Here is a 19,755-nt window from a genome sequence, read left to right as displayed (position 1 = left end):
CTACGTGAACTGTAGTAATAAATTCGAGGATAGCTTGGGTATAGAGTGATATCAAAGCTATCAACTGCCAATCTCGACCCTACGTTCCAATACGGACCGAGCCTCGGCTTCCGATAGAGAGTCAATCTTTAATTCAGCAAGCACAGCCCGTGCACTCTCGTTATCCCTAAACAGTCTCTTCTCCACATCCCATAGCCTTAAAGCCGCGTCCTCCTTTGCAGAGACGTCCTCTTCTTGCTCGGCCGTACTTAAGCAAAGAATACGCAGTCCCTCGCTGAGCTTTTTGATGGTTCGGAATGAAATGCCTGACTGGCTAGACGCACCGAGTGCAGAATCCACAACGTGACAGAGATGGTCGATATCGCTGGCAAGCTGGGCCGCTCCAGTCTCTGAAAAGGTGTGTTTGGTCAGGATGCTGTCCCAGATATAGCTTTGGACAGATAACAGCAGCTGGCGCGATACTCGTCGTAGAGGCGCAGTTCCAAGTGCCCGAGAGAGGAAAGAGAGCTGTGTGGACAAGACACGCATTGCATGGGCGAGTTCGGAAGTGGGTGGAAGGGGAGATGATATAACTGTGGTAGAGGGGGCTGACAGCGTCGCCCATGTGGATACGCGAGAGTAGGGCTTCAGAGCGGCAATGATGTTAGAGGACAAGGTCGATGTGATGATGGTTTCTGAGCGAAGCCGAAGACGACGATAGGCGGATGCCGTCTCATCGAAGAGAGCGCCATCGGATGAGGTCGCGGTGTGGGCGCCGTTGCTGGCGACTGCGGGTGAGGTACGCGACGCTACCTCTGCGACAGACATAGTACCAGCTACATTGCGACCGCTGTCTCGGTTTTGTTGAACCCGATCTTGGAGCTCGGACCAGAGCTCAACGAAGAACACATCGTTGCTCCAATCCTCCATCTTCTTTTCGAGGTATTCGGCGCTTCCGAAAACCCTGCACAGCCGCTCCAGCCCGGCAACACCCTCGACGCTGGCTTGCCCGTCGGCTCGCTGTACAGTGCGTCCAAGCGTCGACGTCATCGCGAGGTAGGCCTCTAGTGCAGAATAAAGGCGCTCATGGAACTGGTCAAAAATCGTGATTTGAATGTCAATGAGAAACCGCAGCTTTTGGCTAAAAGACGACAGGGGCTGATAGCGCTCCGTTATGGTTTCGAGAAGGTCATTCACGCGAATTGCAGCCTTTGTTGGTTTCGTTGCAGTGACCTCCATGCCATCGTAATCGATTTCTCCGCTGTCCGCAGTATCGATGATATCTTTGTATCGCGCCAACGCAAAGTCCTTCTCAACCTGAAGCCATCGATCATACCAGCCCTGTTTGGTCAACACTTCCCAGGTCATGCCCTTCCAATTGTCATCTGCATATGGATCTGGCATATAGTTCCATGTTTCTCGGATCTCGTTATCAAAGTTCATCAGTTCATGAATGAAGTGGCTGAGCAATTGAGGGTAGTTTGAGATTTGAGGGAGGAACAGGCTGATCTTCTCTTTCAGCATAGGAAGCAATGCAGTAATGTAACTATGCGACGCATTGTAAAAATTCCATTCCAGACTTGGACCGACTGCTTCAGCCCTTTCATCGAAGATAGGCTGCATATATGAGACGAAAAACCCGCCGAATTGGTTGACAAGGTCCATTATGTGCGAGAGGAAATATTCCGGCTAGAACCCAAGTTAGACTTCTGTTTCTGCGTAGATTTAGGGCGACATTACCTTATCAAGTCGGTTTGTTGGCTTGTCTCCACTAAAATGGTATTTGAATCGGAGATCCAGATGATGCACCATAACCTCTAATGGGAACAGGACTGGTGGCTCAAAACTCGGTCCGGAAGCTAGTGCATCACGGCTTGGAAGTTCACTAAAAGAAAAGTTGTTAGAATATGCATACAGACATAAAAGGACTGATCATACGGTAATTGCAGGTCGATCAACAGTTCAACATCTTGCCTCCACCGGGCTAAGAGCTGGTCGGTAAGGTTCAGTTGTCTTGTGGGCCATTTCATCTCTTCCAACGTCTTCTGCAGTCGATCACCGAAGTATTTCTTCATCTGTTTTCTCAATGCAGAGGCTAATTTGTCTGTGTAGTCGACAAGATGGGGGGCCGCTCCCTCGGCAGCAGGCTGGGCATCCTTCAGTAGTCCGACGATGGTTCGTAGTCGGGCATACGGCTTCAAGGCGGCGCGTGGTTCCGAGGCAATGTCTTCCAAAGCTTGGTTGCTGTACTGCTGTCTCAGTATCCATCCCTCATGTTTGGTGAATGTGGCATTACCTCAATTCCTCGGCTTCCTTGAGCAACTCTACGTATCCCTTGGATAATTCAAGCCGCTGGAGCTTCTCCATGCTCGTTTCCAGACTCCGTACCGCCTCATCACTGGTTTCGGATTGTGTGATGGCCATTAATCGTCGGTCGATGTCCGCTTGCTCCGCGGTGAACGCCTTGGCTTGCTTTCGAGTGGCTTCAGCATGGTCGTTGGATGCTTTTGTCGCATTTGAGAGCGCTTCGCTGGCTTCTGCTAGCTATTTTGCGAGTTTGCATCAGCCGTGTTTAGAGAGAAGGGGGTGAGGGGCTGTACCTGTTTCCGTTGAAGCTCCTGTTGCGCGCGTAGACTGGATAGCAGCGAATCTAAACTCTCCAGATCGGCAGAAACCTGAATCTTGTCATTTAAATAATCTTCAACTCGAGTCCGCTCATGCGAAGATAATTCCGTGAGGGACGCCATTGTTGAAGGAGGAAACTTGACTGCGGAAGCGCAAGGTGTCGCGAATGTTGATCTCCGCCTTTTGGACTGACGTCTTCCGCAGTGACGACCAGCTCTTACACTATCAACAACTTGAAATAATGCCCAGTCCAGCCAAGAAGCGGAAAAGAAATGGAGATTCATTGCCCCCGGAGCGCAGTATTAAGTCGTTCTTTACTGGACAAACCACCGAGCAAATCAATCTAAATGTCCCCCATGTCACTGAGCAGACTCTCTCCGATGAAGCTCTTGCGCGCAAGCTACAGGCTGAGTGGAATGAGCAGGAAGATGCAAGCACTCCTACCGAAGATACACAAGCAGATCTGCAGATCAATCCAGCACCATTTACATTCGACTCGCCTGTTTCAACCCCGGTAGTACCGGCGATACCAAAGAAGAGCACGCTCTCACTACAGTCATCAGCAGGCACGGAGGATACAATATCCCTTGCCATTCCTCTGGATCAAAGCCCCCAGACCTTCGATGCGAGTCAATGCGCAGCAGAACTGCGGTCGCATTGGGCAACCGAAGGCGGCGATGCTTCTTATGCTTTATTAACGAGGGCCTTTGTCCTGGCGAATGCGACGACTAGTCGAATAAAGATTGTCGATACGTTGGTCAATTTTCTTCGTGTTCTGATTGAAGGGGACCCATCGAGTATCCTGCCTGCTGTGTGGCTGGCAACCAATTCCATATCACCTCCGTACGATGAACTAGAGCTAGGCCTGGGGGGCTCTTCCATCTCCAAAGCGCTAAAAAAGATATACGGTCTCAATAACCAAGGGCTCAAGGCCCTGTATGATAAGCATGGCGATGCAGGAGATGTTGCATTCGAAGCCAAAAAACGACAATCATACACTCTGGTGAAGCCGAAGCCGTTAAGGATCAAGGGAGTATACCAATCACTGAAGAAAATCGCCACTAGCAAAGGGCCTGGTAGTCAGGAAACCAAGCAGAGGATCGTTGAGAAGCTTCTACAGGATACCCGCGGCGCCGAGGAGAGTCGATACATTGTCCGCACATTGGTCCAGAATCTGCGAATTGGTGCTGTCAAAACTACGATGCTGATTGCTCTCGCACGAGCTGTCTTGTATTCCAAGCCAGTCGGGGCAGATTTCGAGGTCCGCCAGCCACATCAACTCGCACGCCTAAAGAAGGACGAACTTGCAGAAATCTACAGTAGTGCGGAAGAAATCGTCAAAGCTTCATACGCTAGACATCCTAGCTACGATGATTTGGTGCCCTGCTTATTAGAGATCGGGCCCACGAAAGAGCTTTTGGTCAGATGCGGCCTATCCATGCACATTCCACTAAGGCCGATGCTAGGCAGCATCACACGCGATCTGTCAGAGATGTTGACGAAGCTCCAAGGCCGAGACTTTAGCTGCGAGTACAAGTACGACGGGCAACGTGCACAGGTCCACTGCGACGAGCAAGGGAAAGTTTCTATCTTCTCGCGGCATCTTGAGCTCATGACGGAGAAGTACCCAGATCTTGTCTCCCTGGTCCCACAAATACGGGGAGAAGGCGTTTCCAGCTTTATCCTAGAGGGAGAAGTAGTTGCCGTGGACCGCGAGGCTGGCGATCTCAAGCCGTTCCAGGTCTTGACCAATCGTGCAAAGAAGAACGTTGAACTCGGAGACATCAAAGTCAATGTTTGTCTTTTCGCATTTGACCTCATGTATCTCAACGGCGAGCCTTTGCTAGATCGCCCCTTTCGCGAACGCCGCGAACTACTTCGCAGTCTCTTTGTAGAGATTCCAAACCACTTTGGCTGGGTGAAGAGCATGGATGCAACATCATCGGATTCAGAGTCCGTCCTTGAATTTTTCAAATCTGCCATCGACGTCAAGTGCGAGGGCATCATGGTCAAACTCCTCGACAACGAGCCCAGCACAAATAATAAAGCCAACAACCTCAACGAAACAGCTTCAACGACCGAATCCAAAGAAAAACCCACCCGACGCAAACCCCTCCTCTCAACCTACGAACCAGACAAACGCCTCGAATCCTGGCTCAAAGTCAAAAAAGACTACAGCACCTCCTCCGAAACCCTCGACCTAATCCCGATAGCCGGCTGGCACGGCCAAGGCCGCAAAGCAAAATGGTGGTCCCCGATCCTTTTAGCAGTCCGCAACCCAGAAACCGGATCCCTGGAAGCTGTAACAAAATGCATGTCCGGATTTACGGACAAATTTTACCAAAGTCACAAAGAAAAGTACGCACCAGGTAGCACGAACGTCATCTCGCGGCCCAGCTACGTCGAGTACCACGGCGAACCAGATGTGTGGTTTGAGCCATGCGAGGTGTGGGAAATGGCTTTTGCGGATATCACGCTTAGTCCTACGTACCCGGCTGCAATTGGGTTGGTTAGTGATGAGCGAGGGTTAAGTCTGCGGTTTCCGCGATTTATTAAGATTCGGGAAGATAAATCTATTGATGAGGCTACTTCGTCGGATTATCTGGCGTTGCTGTGGCGGAAGCAGATGGAGCGGACTGGGGAGGTTGAGGGTGATGTCTAGAGGGAATGGAGTAGAGAGCTTATTAGCTGAACTAATATGCAGGTACATGTATTAGATATCTACTCCGTTCCTACCTCTAATATCATCACGTGTGACTCTGTCTGATTGGCTCAAAGCTTCTTAAACTGCAACGCGAAAGTGACGCGAAAAGACGCGACAGGATTGGACATGAAAAAATGAGGGGTTGGCTACGTGGTCCAATACAGGTTCGCAAGGTAAGCAGGAAGTGAATGTTAGGTTGAGATGGGGTTAAAAAGATACTCTATATGCCGCTCTAGGGTAATCCAAATTTAGATTAGATGTGTAGTATCTGAGGGTATTCTAGGCCAATGAGATGAAAAAAAGGGGAAAGGTGTGGGGGCTGAGGTATATATTCTCAACATATTTCCAATTCGTCTTATAGACAAGAGACACGCAGAAGCATTAAACAAACTCATCAGAGGTATGCTGGGATCCAGGGTTTCACAAGACATGGGTGCGAAGAAAAAGAAATAGGAGCCAATAGTGTAATTGCCGAGGGCAAGAAAAGACATAGAAAAAAGCAAGACATATAGTCTTGATGAATGAGAGGTAATGCAAGACATGATAGTAAAGCATTTGAAAAGACAACGCCGGTGGATGCAAGTCCGGGGAGAGGCCGTCCCAATCGAGACTCAGGTCCTCGAAAGAGCGAGCCTCTGCACTGCGGAGAGAGGGCAAATTACATAGGGGATGAACACAATGTGTACATAACATGATCATAAGAAAGTCGTCAACGGTGTTTAAGAGGGAGGTAAGGCAAAAATGAACAGAGAAGAGAAAATGGTGGGAGAAACACTAGGTTTCATGGGTGCAATTCGCCGCCGAGTTGTAACGCCAACCCCGTTTCCTTGCGAATGCGAGGGCTGGAATTGCTGGGAGGAACCAGGGCATCGAAGTTCAATCGTTTTCGGTTGCTGGTGAGCGGCGTGCGAGCAGGGTTGCGTGGGGTGCGACCATCCCAGGTTGGTTGCGCTGGGCTAGGGGTGACATTCACGAAATCTGCAAAATTGAATTGCTGATTCGGTGTGCTGATATTGGCAAATATGCCACCGCCCAGTGTCGGTGTCATGCCTGGCAGTACTGCGTACTGGCTGGGAGGAGTGGAAGGTGGAAAGGCCTGGTGTCCGTTGCCCCTTGGAACCCGGGCGGGGGTCGGGGAGTTGGCAAGGTATAAGAGCAAATCTGCGCCATCCTCATGGTTTGGGGGCTGGTTGCGGGACGATCGCATGTGTTTTGGGGGGAGGGGTGCGTGGAGGGGAGGAGCCTACGACCGAGCTCATGGCCTGAAAACTGTGTAGCGGCAAGTCGGGGTCGATCTCTTCCGACGGTCGAGGGTATACAGGCGATGACATTTCTGGTATTGTGGCTTCGGACATGAAGGGGGCTTGTGTGCGTCGGGTCGGACGGTGTCGGTTCATACCAGGCGAGGATTCGGGCAGCCGGTAAGAACTCTTCCACGAGACCCGGGGTGCCTTGGCAGGACGTTCAGAATCGGAGTCAGATCGTAGACGCTTTCGACTGGCAGACAGCATGGGCTGCATGACTCGAGAATTGAAGGTGGCAGCATGTTTATTGCGGGCGGATCGAGGAAGTTCCTTGGAATAGGTGGAGGCTTGGAGGGGAGGGGAGGTGAAGGGGGTTTCGCAACGACTGCGTGAGAACTCGGATGAAGAGTCAGAAGGCTTGTCACTCTCGAGAACGGGCCTGCCATCCTGTTGGTTCGGGTTCAGGCCATGCAATCGACCGTGTTGGTACTTGAGTTTGGCAAGGCCCAATCGATCCTGCAGACTAAGAGAAACCTGTGTGAAGAGAATCCAGGGTCAGTCCCACATCGCCAACAAGATCATCTTGGAAGTATTCGGATGCAAGTATTTAGACTAACAGCCAAGACTGCATCTCAAGGGATCTGCCTTTTTTTCTCGATCTCTTACCTGGGCGATATCGATTTTGCGGATCGTTTTTTCTGCCGAGCCTGGCTGCGATAGAGGCATTGTGTCAGGAGCCCAATAGAAAACGAGACACCTGCAAAAAATCAAGACGTTTTCGAAGAGTCGAGGTTGGGGTGTGAGGAGCAAGGGCGAGAGGGAAGGGAGATTAGCGAAATGCGGGAAGTCCGAGAACAATCCTGGAGAAGCACTTGAACAGATTGGGACAGCTGAAAGAGGCCAATTTCTATTCGCTACAACGGACATTGGGAAGAACACTTTTGAATTTTCTCTTTAACTGTGCATTTCTTTTCTTCCATCTCTCTAAATAATTCTACAGAGTAATATTGTTGCCACGTGCGGAGACTACATGTAGTCTACATAATCCCGTTTAATTACTCTATTCTATGAACCAGATCTCTCAATCTCTCATTTTACCCTTTTCTAGTTTACAGTCTACTTCAAAGAATAATATTTTGCAGAATTCCGGGATCCCCATAGAAACCAAGACATGCAGCCACAAATTCCGATCCACCTGAAAGAGAATGAAGTCTCTCCCAGTTATGCTCTAGATCGCCGGATGCATGTTATATAGTCTAACCCTAAGAATAGGAGAAAACAAGAAAACAAGAAACCCTATATTCTAGCTATCCACATAGACAATTACTCAATTCGGCTGTAATTAGCCATATAAGCTCCATTTGGAACTCTCTTAGATTAGCCACGTAAGTAGTTTCACTCAAATATGTAGCATAACGTCAGGAAGCCTAACTACCTGAAACGTAGAATAATATAGAGACATGCCGGTGTGGTCATAGGGTATGTGAGAGCTCTCAGAGATCTAAGCTAAGGATATTAGCGCGATCAGATCCACAGTGAAACATTACGAAAAGGGTTTGAGCTGAACTGAGATAAGAATAATAGAGGGCTTGGGGAGATTGAGGGTACGTAATGGCCGATGGCTTTTTTAAAGTGATCTAAGTATAGTGCTCCTTTATTTTTTTTGGAGCTAAGAGGGGGAGGCAATCTCTGATCTTTAGAGCTTTTTTTTTTTCTTTCAACTCAAATCACTTGGATTAATTACTATCAGAATTCATCCCCCTTTCCCCCTAATCTGGTGACTTGCGGGGCGACTCGTCGTCAACCGCAAACGGTTACCCTGTTCCTGACTATTTACCCTTGAAAAAACACAGCTCCATCTTTCCTTCTTCTTCCAACATCGTCATGCCGTTCTTCAAAGACCTACGGCGTCGATCAAGGGCAACTTTTCACAAGACTCCATCTCATAGTGTGGAGGAGGTCTCCGCAACATCATCATCCACCGTCGACACCTCCTCCAACAACTCCGTCACTCCACCTTCATCGATCAAACCAACTCTTTCCACGCCCAGTCTACCTGCTCTCAATGAATCCGAAACAAGCAGCGCAGTCAGTACTCCAGTGGTCCCACCTACACAGCGACCGGGCCATCTGGTCGGTTGTCAGCGAAACAGCGTGATTGTACGTACCCCGTAGTCATCTCTGACGACTAATCATACTGACTCCAATCGCTTGACAGGGTAGCAGCTCGTCCTCAGTCAATGGCGTGTACCGATCACAAGCTCCCGTCTCGCCTTATGGCCCAAGAGTCGTATCGGTGGCTGATAATTCATGGGTATGTTTACCTGGGCATTGGAGAGCACATAGTGTTCTGTGGTGGGCTAAAAGGTGTCTAACTATCGTGCAGGTCAATCAGAAAGTGCTGCTAGTGTATGGTCAAATTGGAGACCCGAGGCAACATCCACTGGACGGAAATGTCACCGTCTATCACCACCAAGATAATTTCCCGTCGACCGGCTGGCCCGTCACGGCATCGCATTTCAAAGCCCTCGTTCATCTAGTTCCCGGTCCTAATCGCCTTCGCTTTGACTTTGTGTCACCGAAATTGTCCACGGGCAGCACCCACCCCGCCATCCACTCCTCCTGGATTTGTATCAACTACCTTCCATTAGTCAACAATCCACCATTGCAGCTAGTGATCCTACTAGGGAAAGATTCAGATGGCACATACGATGCAGTACCGGAAAGGGTAGAGCGCGAAGGAAACGGGCTGGAAATGGCGATTCGAAAGTACCGCATGGCAGCCTATCTCTGGCAGGCCTTTACCGGTGAACAGATGTACCGCAATAATTTTGGGCGTCGTTGTTTCCGATTCGAGGAAGAGTGGCAGTCTGGTAGCTTGAGCCGTCGTGACTTGGCCCAAGGCCTAATGCGGAATGAGGCCAAGATCCACGTAGTCCGCACTGAGAAAACAGTGGCTGAACTTCGAGATCTCAACATCGCCCAGCAGAACGAGAAAGCCGAAAAGAAACACGAATTGTTCGCCATTGCTAAGGAAGCGGTGCGAAATCATTTCCAGCCTCAGCCTGGCCAGAAGCAATACGTCTCCGTTCTTCTCCTCGATTCTCATTGGGATACCTCATCCCAATTGATCACCGGTCATGCGGCTTTAGGTTCGGCCGACGATGATATTAAAATGGCCATATTTGGGTCACATTGCCTCCAAGGCTATCCATCGTGTCTGGAAGAAGTTGTGGATGCGTTCTCCGACTGCACCCGCACGGATACGAACCACGTTGCCAATGACTGTGGCGAGGCGGGCTCCAACTGGGAATCAGCAAACCTAGGCATCGGGGCTCACCTGCACGAGGTAGGTCATCTCTTCGGATGCCCCCACCAGGAGTCGGGAGTCATGCTTCGCGACTACGTGCGTTTGAACAGAACATTCTTGACCCGAGAGCCTTTCTCAACACGCACCAAGGCCCAAGGGTTGAAGGTGTGTTTGCCCAATGACGAGTGTAGCTGGCATCGTCTCGACACGCTACGCTTCCGATTCCACCCCAGCTTCCGACTCCCAAGTGACGCTTCTCCCACTTCGGATGATAGCGTCCAGGTGTGGCCAGTTGAGAACGGCAAGATATTGTTCACTGCTTCGTCGGGGATTGCATTCATGGAGCTGTATGCCGAGGGTGATACCTTCTGCCACAACTTCATTGAGTACTTGAACAGCGAATCAAGCCCCAACGGACTGCCACGACAAGTTGCGGTGACAGAGAGCGAGCTTCGCCAACGTGTGTATGGCACCGAAAAGGAAAAGAAGAAGAACATTCGACTAGTGGTCTACTCAGGTTCGCTAGGCAGCTACACTGTTGAGAACATCGGTGATCTGAAATCGAAAAACTCTCTCGTCAAATTGCCCAAAAGCCAGTCTGGCTACAAAAGCGGCAGATTAGGCCAGTCGGCGATGGAAGGCAGTGAGCCAGAGGAGTTGTTACTGGAATGTGCTTTCATCAAAACAAAGCTCTTGACATCGATCAAAGTCTACCACGGCTACGCAGTGGACGGTATTGAGTTCTGCTACGAGGACGCGACCAGTCAGCTATTTGGCAAGCGAGGAGGCAAACCTGGTGGTGATGAGTTTGTTCTTGATACTCGACGCGGTGAGATTCTGCTTGGGTTCTACGTCCGGGCTGGTCTCTGGATTGACGGAATCGAGATTCTCACGAGTCTGGGGAGAAAATCCGGTATCTATGGAAATCCCGCCGGTGGCTCAGGGTATGTATTTTCTTTACTCGCAATGTTCGAAGCATGCTAACCAATCTCGAACAGTCACACTTTAATACCTCCTTTGGGCTACAAGATTGCTGGAATCTCTGGCTCCTGCGCATCATGGGTTGATGGATTCTCCTTGATCATCCAACACTGATAGCAATTCGCTATCCCACAACTTTCATTCTCCTCAGCTCTCAAAGCTCCTCACCCCCATTCCCATGCCTCGAAGCTAGCCAAAAAGCCGGCTAGCCATTGTACAGCATGGTGAGCTGCGACTGACTGCAGGACATCCTCATTCATCTCTGAACGGCTACCAAGCTTTACTGCATATTCGTGCATTTTCTTACCCTCTTTTCCTCCCTAATCTGGGAACGGGCAATTCCGCGGTCCAGAGCCGGCCCTCAGCCACTACATACATGAGGTTCTGTCGGATTTTGTCCGTGTCTATATGTTTTCTTTTGTTTTTGTTTTTTTCACACATCGGCGTCATGGGCGTGTTAGGGTTGCATGTGTGCATGGTGATATTTTCTTCGACCTTAGATGCGGTCGATACAGGTTCCCGGGGCACTACACTTACTGGTAATCATTGAGCACACCGATGGCCACATGCCACTACTGGATCATTTTGTAAAGGGGTACGTCATCCATATTGAATAATTCATAGAGGTAATATCATGAAACCATCAATGTTCGAGAATAGCGATCCCAATAGTAAATTAACGCCAACCATGTAGGACTTTGAGACAATCCTACAACGTTATATAGGGTGGCTGTTGAGCAATGGTATGTCAGGAGTTATGTACTCTCCTAAGCAGATATACACATTTAACAATACTGTTGAGACAGATACATTGATGCCTTGTTTGTCGGGATTCTACTCTTCTTGTGACTTTGACCACTTCGTACATGCTACTTAGGTAAGTACCTAAGGGTAGTTAGTTAGCTTGTGTTGTTTTCCCTTACATTTGAATTGAGCTAATAGGTATTTCGCTGGTTGGTTCCTTCTTCGGGTCTCCCCACACATAGCGCACGTAGTATTGGATTCTTCCGGCAGTGCGTTCGAGGCAAGCGGTGCAGTATACGTCGGCCGAGTATGACATATATTAGACGATCCCATCTCCCGTTGTTTGCTTGTAGAGAATAAAGAACCGTAGCTCTGATGTCAATTACGGTGTTCATCACACTTTGACGTCAAATTGCCTCTCAAAAACAAAAATTACCCCTCACGCTGACAATCGTTATTCGTGGAAAATATATGTACAAAGTACTGTCCTTGTGGAGGAAGTCTAGATTTGGTTTATAACTGTACAATGTACAGCCAGGTCAATAGATCTGCGGAAAAGTCACCCATGACCCTTAACGTAACCCAGAGCCATCACAAGTATATTATGATGTCGTCTACATTTAATCTAAGCGGCTGTGTTAGCCGACCAATCCGGGCGAGGATCGTTCTCCAGTTGTGGGGTGATATAAGAGACGGCAAAATGTAGCATCACCAATCTTTCGGGACAGAGCTCGTCATATCGGAACCTCACCGGGGTCGGCCCGGGGCCCGGGGAAATTTGTGGTGATATCCGGAAAATACAACCAGACCCAATAATGTGAATTAGAAGGCGTCATAGAGTACAACAATACATTAGTATAGCGATATTCAAGTACGATGAACATAGGGATATCTATGACCGCAGCAGATCAAGCAGCTAGCCAATGAACCTTTGAGGTTTCTTACCGAGGGTTTAGCACATAAATACGAAGTGATATGCACAAAGATACTATGTACTACATCTCATTGATGTTTAAATTGAGCAAGTGGACACCCACGGACCATTGAGAATGAAGGAAATGCTTGTAATGTGAAGCTGCGTAAGCTGTGCCGTGTGGCATTTCATGTCTCAAAGAGCTGCGGATGCCTGAAACCAAGGTGGCAAGACCCTTTGTTGGCCTAACTGGCTATACAGCACGCACCACCATAGACCCGAGGTAGATCGGCCCTCTTTTCCATTGCTGATCCTCGATAGACATAATTAACTTACTTTTTTGGGGGAGGTTTCTCTTTTTGTCTATCGCCGGTGGATTCGGCTAGGGTGGATAATTCAGCCGCTTACACACTTCATCCCCACCACTCACCACTTGGCCAGGTCCCTGTAAAAAGTACTTCATTTTTAAGAGAGGCTCGATAACTATTGTACCCCCGTGTGGATGATGTAACCGATCAGCACTATAGCCCAACGTACATTGTACTTATTGTGGCTGAGCAGCTCCTTTCCCCAATTCCTCCATTAAATCAAGATCGACCAATAATCGTTCGTCTATCCTATTCAGCAACTGTTTCCGATTGATTCTTGGATTCTGATAGATGGTTGTCGTTACACTTCACAATTTTTTTGGGGGGGGGGGGAATTTTTTGGAATTTCTTTTTCCTCGGCTGTAGATGTGGCCTTCCCCCTTAACATAACTCCGAAATCGTCCCCTTATGACGATGTGGCTTTCATAGCTATCATGTAGCATAGTAATCTGGCGGAGGAAAAGCCGTTACATCAAAACTTTAACTGGACCCTAAGGGTGATGTAGGTGGAGAGGGCGTTCAATTATTCGCATTAACTTAGCGTGTTTATTGTACTCCATACGGAATGCCTGGATAGTTGAATGTTCAAATCCCGGGGTTGAGCAGATATACCTTAAACTAGTAATTTACATAATTTACAAGTTCGGAAGTGGGTTCATGGATTCCGTGCTTTAGCTGCAATAACTCAAATTGAAAAGTACGGAATACAAGGTACGTACTCCGTACACATGTCAGGGTAGCATGTATTTTTACAGCACGTGCTCCGCTGATCGTCGAACAGTAAATTGAGCAATATTACTGGTGGCTGCTCCTTCCAGCAAGTAACTCTTTTGACCGATTCTGTTTTGACATGGTATGTGGCTGTATTTTATTGTATTAATGCCACATCCTACATTCCGTACCGCCAAGCATATAAATCACACAAGCTAGATGGTAAACAGGTACGTATGTGTCCAAAGTAGTAGACAATGGTGAATGCAGTTTTTGCGCACTATAAGAGGAGAACCACTCGCTCAATTCTTGGGTCGTGAGCCGGGAGAGACCGAAGGCCGGAAGAGACCGAAGATGAAGTCATCAAAATTGAATGTTTGGTAGGCACTGATTCAACTGACAGATCTCTGCGGGCCCAGCCAATGGATTCCAATGGGAAAACTTATGATTAACCCAACAATATTTTGGATGCAGATCCGGCCAGCCCGGCCACCTATCAGGCCTAGATTCGTAGTTCCACACTCCTTCATTGTGGCTGAAATATTTTGTATGTTGTGCAATGTGTATCGGAGTATGAGGTCAGACTTTAGATATGTGGCTGTGATATTGATGCATGCGAAGTCTCGAACGATGAATGATGGTTATACTATTAGGCCAAGGCTATAGACGTTACAGCATTATAATCATGTACATATAATCCTTAATTGTATATCTTTACGGCACGCAGAATCACCATTCTACCTGCCCAGGCGAGTAAGTTACATTACCTAATAACAGGAAAATATTTCCCTGGCTATTCTGATTTGTTACGTAGTATGAGAGTCGTGTTCCAAAAATATACATCTTCTGATGCCACGGATGCCCTATATACGCATGTCTAGAAAGGGCAGCAGACGTTATTATATGCTAGAAACCGGGGGAGCATTGATCACATCGTGTCAGGTGGATACGGTGTCACATATGAAATGTTTCCTGCTAGACCGAATAAAAATTAGAGCAACTGTGATATATGTATATTAGCTATGAATTGTACGGAGTACAGCTATATGAAATACTGGAGGCGTAACATTGAAGCCATCACGAAATACGGAGTATAGTATACGTAAATTTACACTTTGCTTTCACTTTGCTTTGCTCCACTTTGGCTGCAGAGCTTTCCGTGGCTCGCCCTTTCCAAGGTGCTCTCCATAATTTATTCCTGTATGAACCAATGACGTTATTTATAGCAAAATATATTGTAGAAATTGAGCAGTTTGTCCATATGAGGAAAGTTCTTTTCGAAGAAAAAAAAAAAAGAAAAAAAAAAGCGCCTCTTGCCGAAAGTGGCCCCCTGTTATCAGTTTCTCGGTGGCGATAGCTTTCCTTCTCCCGAGGTCACTACACCTCTGAAATCTTTCGAGCACATCTAATGCCCCCCTTTTTATGAATGTCCACTGTGGCTCAGTGGATGACAGTTTTGTGGGATCCCTTATAGATCGTTCATTGGAGGGCTTCATTGACCGTACCATCCTTAACCATTCTTTTTCGTTCTCCATTCTCCCCTCCCTTAAAACACAATCGTCATCTCCCCTCCCTCACCCCTCGTCTATCCGAAATACATCATTTCCTCCAATCTCTTATAAGAACCTTAGGGAAACATACTCCGGTACTATTTTCAAAAAATAGTTTTGGATCACCCTTTATTTACCTTCTCCATTTTGATCTAGTTCCACCAACTTCCATTTCTAACCAACACGCTTCATTTGAACTTCGAGTCATCTGCGCATATAGAGGAAATTTCTCTCTGATCAAATCTTACACTTGACGCAAGGCTACAATTTCAAAAGTATCGAACACTGCGTACGACATTCGAGCGCTTCCTAATTTCGATACTCCACACCTTGAACCCGCAAGACCAGAAAGAGCACACCAAACCTACTACCAGCGGGCCACAATTTTCTGGTGGCCGTGTCTTATTTCCTTCCTTCATCCTGGGCCAAGCGAAGAAATAGACCCCAATGTTTAACAACCGGTGAGTTGCTACGCTCAAATAGTCAACAGTATAATGGTTTCTAACGTTATCTCTCTGCGCAGGAACAACGCCCAGAAGCCTGATGGTGAATTCATCAGTCGCTTCCAGCAAGCATTCTCAGATATTGTCCCTCGGCGAGACAGCCCAGTTTTGTCAATTGGAGACTCGCACAATGTGAGGGCAGCAGAAACTTTAATGTCCTCGAGGTATGTACATCATGTATTCTGCCTGGTGAAAAGTATAAGTTTGGAACTAACAAAGCAATTTTGATAGAATGGCCGAGAACAACGATGTGAAAATGGAGGGTCATGGTATCAAGTTCCCCCTCACAAACAATGACCGCACTCCCCGAAATATGCATGAACTGGGGTTGACGCCTTCATGGATGGAATCCGCTTCATATTCCATGATGCCTCTTGCCAACCACCACCAAGGCTTTTATACTCCAACTTCTTCCGGAATGGGTGCAATGTTCCATAATCAGGCTGGCGATTTGCATACTCCGACAGGGATGCACTTGGTCAATCCACTCTCGGGCATGTCAGCTGTACACAATCACCACAGCAATGGCTTTGAGCCCTTCCACCCACAGTTCATGAATCCAATGCATGGCATGAACCAATACGCACAGCAGCCGTCATATGCACCAAGCGCATTCATGCACCGTGACACTGGATATGACGCCATGGATGATACCCTCGACGACTCTTCCCTGAATGATGCACATGCCGAAACAGCCTCCAGCATCACGGGCTCTGCGGAATTTCCGGCTCAAATGGCTGGTGACATGTCCTATGCCAATGGCGAAAAGTGAGTTAAATGATTCGATAAAAAGGCGTACATGTTTTCAATTCTAACCGCGTTCTACATTCTAGATTCCGCTTCAATGTTTCTCTACGAGCACCGACCGCAATGGTGAAGAACCAGAGTGAAATCCCCGTGACCTATCTTAATAAGGGTCAAGCATACAACCTCTCAGTTATCGACACAAGCCCCCCAATGGTCAACCACGAACCGCTTCGATATAGAACATTTATTCGCGTTTCCTTCGAAGAGCAAGAACAACGAGCGAAACCATCAACATGTTGGCAACTATGGAAGGAAGGTCGTGGTACCACCGAAGCTCATCAACGGGGCGGAAAATTATTAGCCGTTGAATATGTGGATCCTTTACAAGGAGGCAGTGATGCCCACAGACATCGACAGGTACAAGTCGAGAGTATGTGCGTCGACGGTTTCTGCGTCACTTGGACTGCCAACCCAACGACCGGCGTATCGGATTGCAACATCCCCGTGCGGTTTAATTTCCTTTCCACCGATTTCAGCCACTCCAAAGGTGTGAAAGGAATTCCTGTCAGACTGTGCGCCAAAACTGAGCTTTTATCCCCGGGCGAGGAGACAGGCGTACCGCGTGATATGGAGCTGTCTTACTGCAAAGTAAAACTTTTCCGGGATCACGGTGCAGAGCGGAAGCTGTCCAATGACGTTGCGCATGTCAAAAAGGCCATCGATAAGCTTAAGCAGCAGGTCTCCCAAGCTGAAATGGGTGGTGGTTTTGCGAAGCGCAAACGGGGCAACAATCTTTCTGCTACTGCCAAGGGATCTGACAATCATATAAAGTCTGGCCACAAGCGAACTTGGTCGATGGACTCGGATGATACTCCGCCAGAGAAAGTCTCCTTGGAGGATGATCTCCAAGCCAAGTTATCTATGATGCAAGAGATGTTCTCATCTACTCGCACAGTTAGCATTTTCGGCTTACGCGGTGAAAAATTCGACGATCCCGACTTATATCCTATTCAGCTATTAGGTGATAGCAGTTCCCCTCATTATGGGAATATGAGCCGTTCAAGCACACGTGAATTGGAGACAATGATGCCCTCGCCGCCCAACACCAATACCTCTTCTTCGAATTCACCGCCTACCCAAGCACTCAGATTAGGAAACTGCCCAACTACCGTCCAGAGAATTTCTTCTGGCAACCAAGTCTCAAGGGGTTTCATAGAGGCCGTGGGTGTAGACTTGACCTACCGGCCTCCGGCGGAACGCCTTCCCAAACCGAGTAAGTTTTTCGAGCGCCGACCCTATCGATGATATCCTTGCTAATTTCCTTCGCAGTTGCCTGCTTTTATGTTCGATTCACTGGAAATGCGAAGCGCTCAGAGGACTACTACCGTGCGATCTATTTGACGGAACGCACCGCTCAAGACCTCGCGAGACAAATTACCGAGAAATTTCACATCGATCCGATGCAAATTTCAAATATAACGCATGCCAATGAGAAAGGCATCCGAGTCCTCGTTGATGATGATGTGGTCCGCCATCTTCCAGAGGGTCAAGACATGATCGTCGACATCGAAGCATCAGACCCCAATGGCAGTGCTCCTGGCACACCAGGATCTGCGATTGAGATCAAATTAACCTATTAAACCTGCGCCGCTTACATTCTAAGGCCCTGCCCCCGCCTCTCAAATTCGAAATTAATGCAAAAGTAATTTTCCCTTCAACTCGCCTCATCTCACCTCGCCAGCCACTGTGGTCTCTCTACTCTGGTCTGCGGCAACGCACACGAACTTTCTCATCCCGAGTGTCCCAGTTACACTCCTATTTTCTTTTCATGTTTCCATATATCCCTTGTCAATGGGCCGGCATTCCAAAAAAAAATTCTCTACAGGGCGTTGAACACGGGGATAATAAACGAGTCTCCGAGCAACGATACCCTGTTATATTATGTTTTTGATTTTTGCTATCATTTCGTTTAACTTAGCGTTGCTTACCCGCTACGACGGTATATGAGTCGGTGGGCCATGAAACTGCTGATATCTTTGTTTGTTATGGTTATTATTCCGATCTAATCGAGGGCCAAGCATGCAACGTTGATATCTTGTTCCTATTTATTTATTTTTTTCTTTTTTTTTTGTTGGTTGCTGGTCTTTACCAGCCTTGAGCGTTCGACTTTTTCTGCGATCTCTATCCATGTCTGTGTCTGTGTGTATATGCACGGGCTTTGGATCATTTGATATAGATAGTTGCCTGGGGACGGGATTACAAGTCAACCACATTGACGCAGGTGCAGAATACGATGACCTTGCTACCTCAATTATTATCTTGCATGTAGAACTCATACGTTATCCTATGTTGAGCACAAAGTATCTCTAATTAAGCTCTATCAACCACACTAATAAAGCCATCAACAGCCATCACCCTTGACACCTTCGAAGAGCCTTGGATCAATCATGTTCGAGTTATAAATTGAGGAGCCCTCACGTTAACCGATGATGATGACGTCCAAACTACCAGATCGGGTTGGCCCGTAAACCCACAAAAATAAAGGAAATAAACGCCTTCATCATTTTTATGTCCCAGGAACACGGAACGGACTGTGGCGTTCGCACCCACAAAAAGCCCACAGAACACCCACTGGAGCTAGAACGTCATTATACCCGTCCAAAGTTGGAATCCCCGGTTCCCAGGAACTTGGTAGAGCACGGGCGCTGGAAACTCATTGCCTAGGTGGGCAATCAACATTCCATGGACCGCTGCTTCGGGTTTGTACAAAATCTCTGGTTGGACGAGCCCATTCTCCCCTTGTCAAGCAACCAATATCCACATGGTTTTTGGCTCGGAAACCATGGGGGGTTTTCCATTGGGTCGTAATCTCGGTGTTATCCATATCGAGAGATCTTTATCGACTTTCCAAATCGAGCACACAACCATTTCTAGATCGTATCGTACACGACTCGATTTTTTTACTTTTGCCTCTTTTGTAATTTATGCTTGCAACGCTTGCAACGCTATCGGTTACATAGCTGATGTATGTATCGATTTCTATTTTCCGTGTGATCTTCCATATCACAAGAGGTCAGGTCTGGAATACTAGTCTAGTTGATGAAAAATAAAATTCACCTTCTTTTTCGTATTTGGTCTTATTCCTTTTTCTCATGGAAAGAACAAATCATGTTATGGTTATGTCCATATCGAGTAGAGATGTCCGACCCAAGTTCTATGTGTGCGTGAACTCTAGTACAGACCTCGGAGCAAGAAGTACAGTAACGGTCTTTTTGATATAACATTTTTTTCTTCTTGGTAAGGGAAGCACAATCCCAAGTTTACAACGAACGAGATGGCCGAATACTGGATTGTAAACTACATCGTCCTCCTAAAG

The 19,755-nt window shown here is 47.8% G+C and overlaps 5 protein-coding genes across 5 annotated transcripts; 3 read left to right on the top strand and 2 right to left on the bottom strand.

Annotated features, from left to right (window-relative positions):
- Positions 1 to 60: 60 nt before the first annotated feature.
- N7447_003858 (RINT-1 family protein) lies at positions 61 to 2,726 on the bottom strand (the record flags this gene model as incomplete). The annotated part of the gene is made up of 5 exons (XM_057228133.1): positions 61 to 1,668; positions 1,720 to 1,864; positions 1,918 to 2,223; positions 2,276 to 2,523; positions 2,580 to 2,726. 5 exons carry the CDS (start codon positions 2,724 to 2,726, stop codon positions 61 to 63), a joined length of 2,454 nt encoding a protein of 817 aa, XP_057087474.1.
- A 119-nt stretch (positions 2,727 to 2,845) lies between these two features.
- On the top strand, positions 2,846 to 5,266 carry N7447_003857 (putative DNA ligase I; the record flags this gene model as incomplete). The annotated part of the gene is made up of 1 exon (XM_057228132.1): positions 2,846 to 5,266. The coding sequence occupies one exon, from the start codon at positions 2,846 to 2,848 to the stop codon at positions 5,264 to 5,266; it is 2,421 nt and encodes an 806-aa protein (XP_057087473.1).
- Positions 5,267 to 6,089: 823 nt separating this feature from the next.
- On the bottom strand, positions 6,090 to 7,278 carry N7447_003856 (uncharacterized protein; the record flags this gene model as incomplete). The annotated part of the gene is made up of 3 exons (XM_057228131.1): positions 6,090 to 6,494; positions 6,556 to 7,086; positions 7,219 to 7,278. 3 exons carry the CDS (start codon positions 7,276 to 7,278, stop codon positions 6,090 to 6,092), a joined length of 996 nt encoding a protein of 331 aa, XP_057087472.1.
- Positions 7,279 to 8,436: 1,158 nt separating this feature from the next.
- N7447_003855 (zinc metalloproteinase family protein) lies at positions 8,437 to 10,957 on the top strand (the record flags this gene model as incomplete). The annotated part of the gene is made up of 4 exons (XM_057228130.1): positions 8,437 to 8,712; positions 8,771 to 8,866; positions 8,939 to 10,806; positions 10,861 to 10,957. The coding sequence occupies 4 exons, from the start codon at positions 8,437 to 8,439 to the stop codon at positions 10,955 to 10,957; spliced, it is 2,337 nt and encodes a 778-aa protein (XP_057087471.1).
- A 4,619-nt stretch (positions 10,958 to 15,576) lies between these two features.
- On the top strand, positions 15,577 to 18,019 carry N7447_003854 (grainyhead-like protein; the record flags this gene model as incomplete). Its single annotated transcript, XM_057228129.1, has 5 exons — positions 15,577 to 15,590; positions 15,653 to 15,796; positions 15,864 to 16,400; positions 16,466 to 17,652; positions 17,709 to 18,019. The coding sequence occupies 5 exons, from the start codon at positions 15,577 to 15,579 to the stop codon at positions 18,017 to 18,019; spliced, it is 2,193 nt and encodes a 730-aa protein (XP_057087470.1).
- Positions 18,020 to 19,755: the final 1,736 nt, after the last annotated feature.

This window comes from Penicillium robsamsonii, assembly GCF_028829455.1.
Source record: "Penicillium robsamsonii strain IBT 29466 chromosome Unknown utg000002l_segment0_segment0, whole genome shotgun sequence".
NCBI classification, from domain to species: Eukaryota; Fungi; Ascomycota; class Eurotiomycetes; order Eurotiales; family Aspergillaceae; genus Penicillium; species Penicillium robsamsonii.
This window is presented reverse-complemented; position numbering and strand designations above follow the sequence as displayed.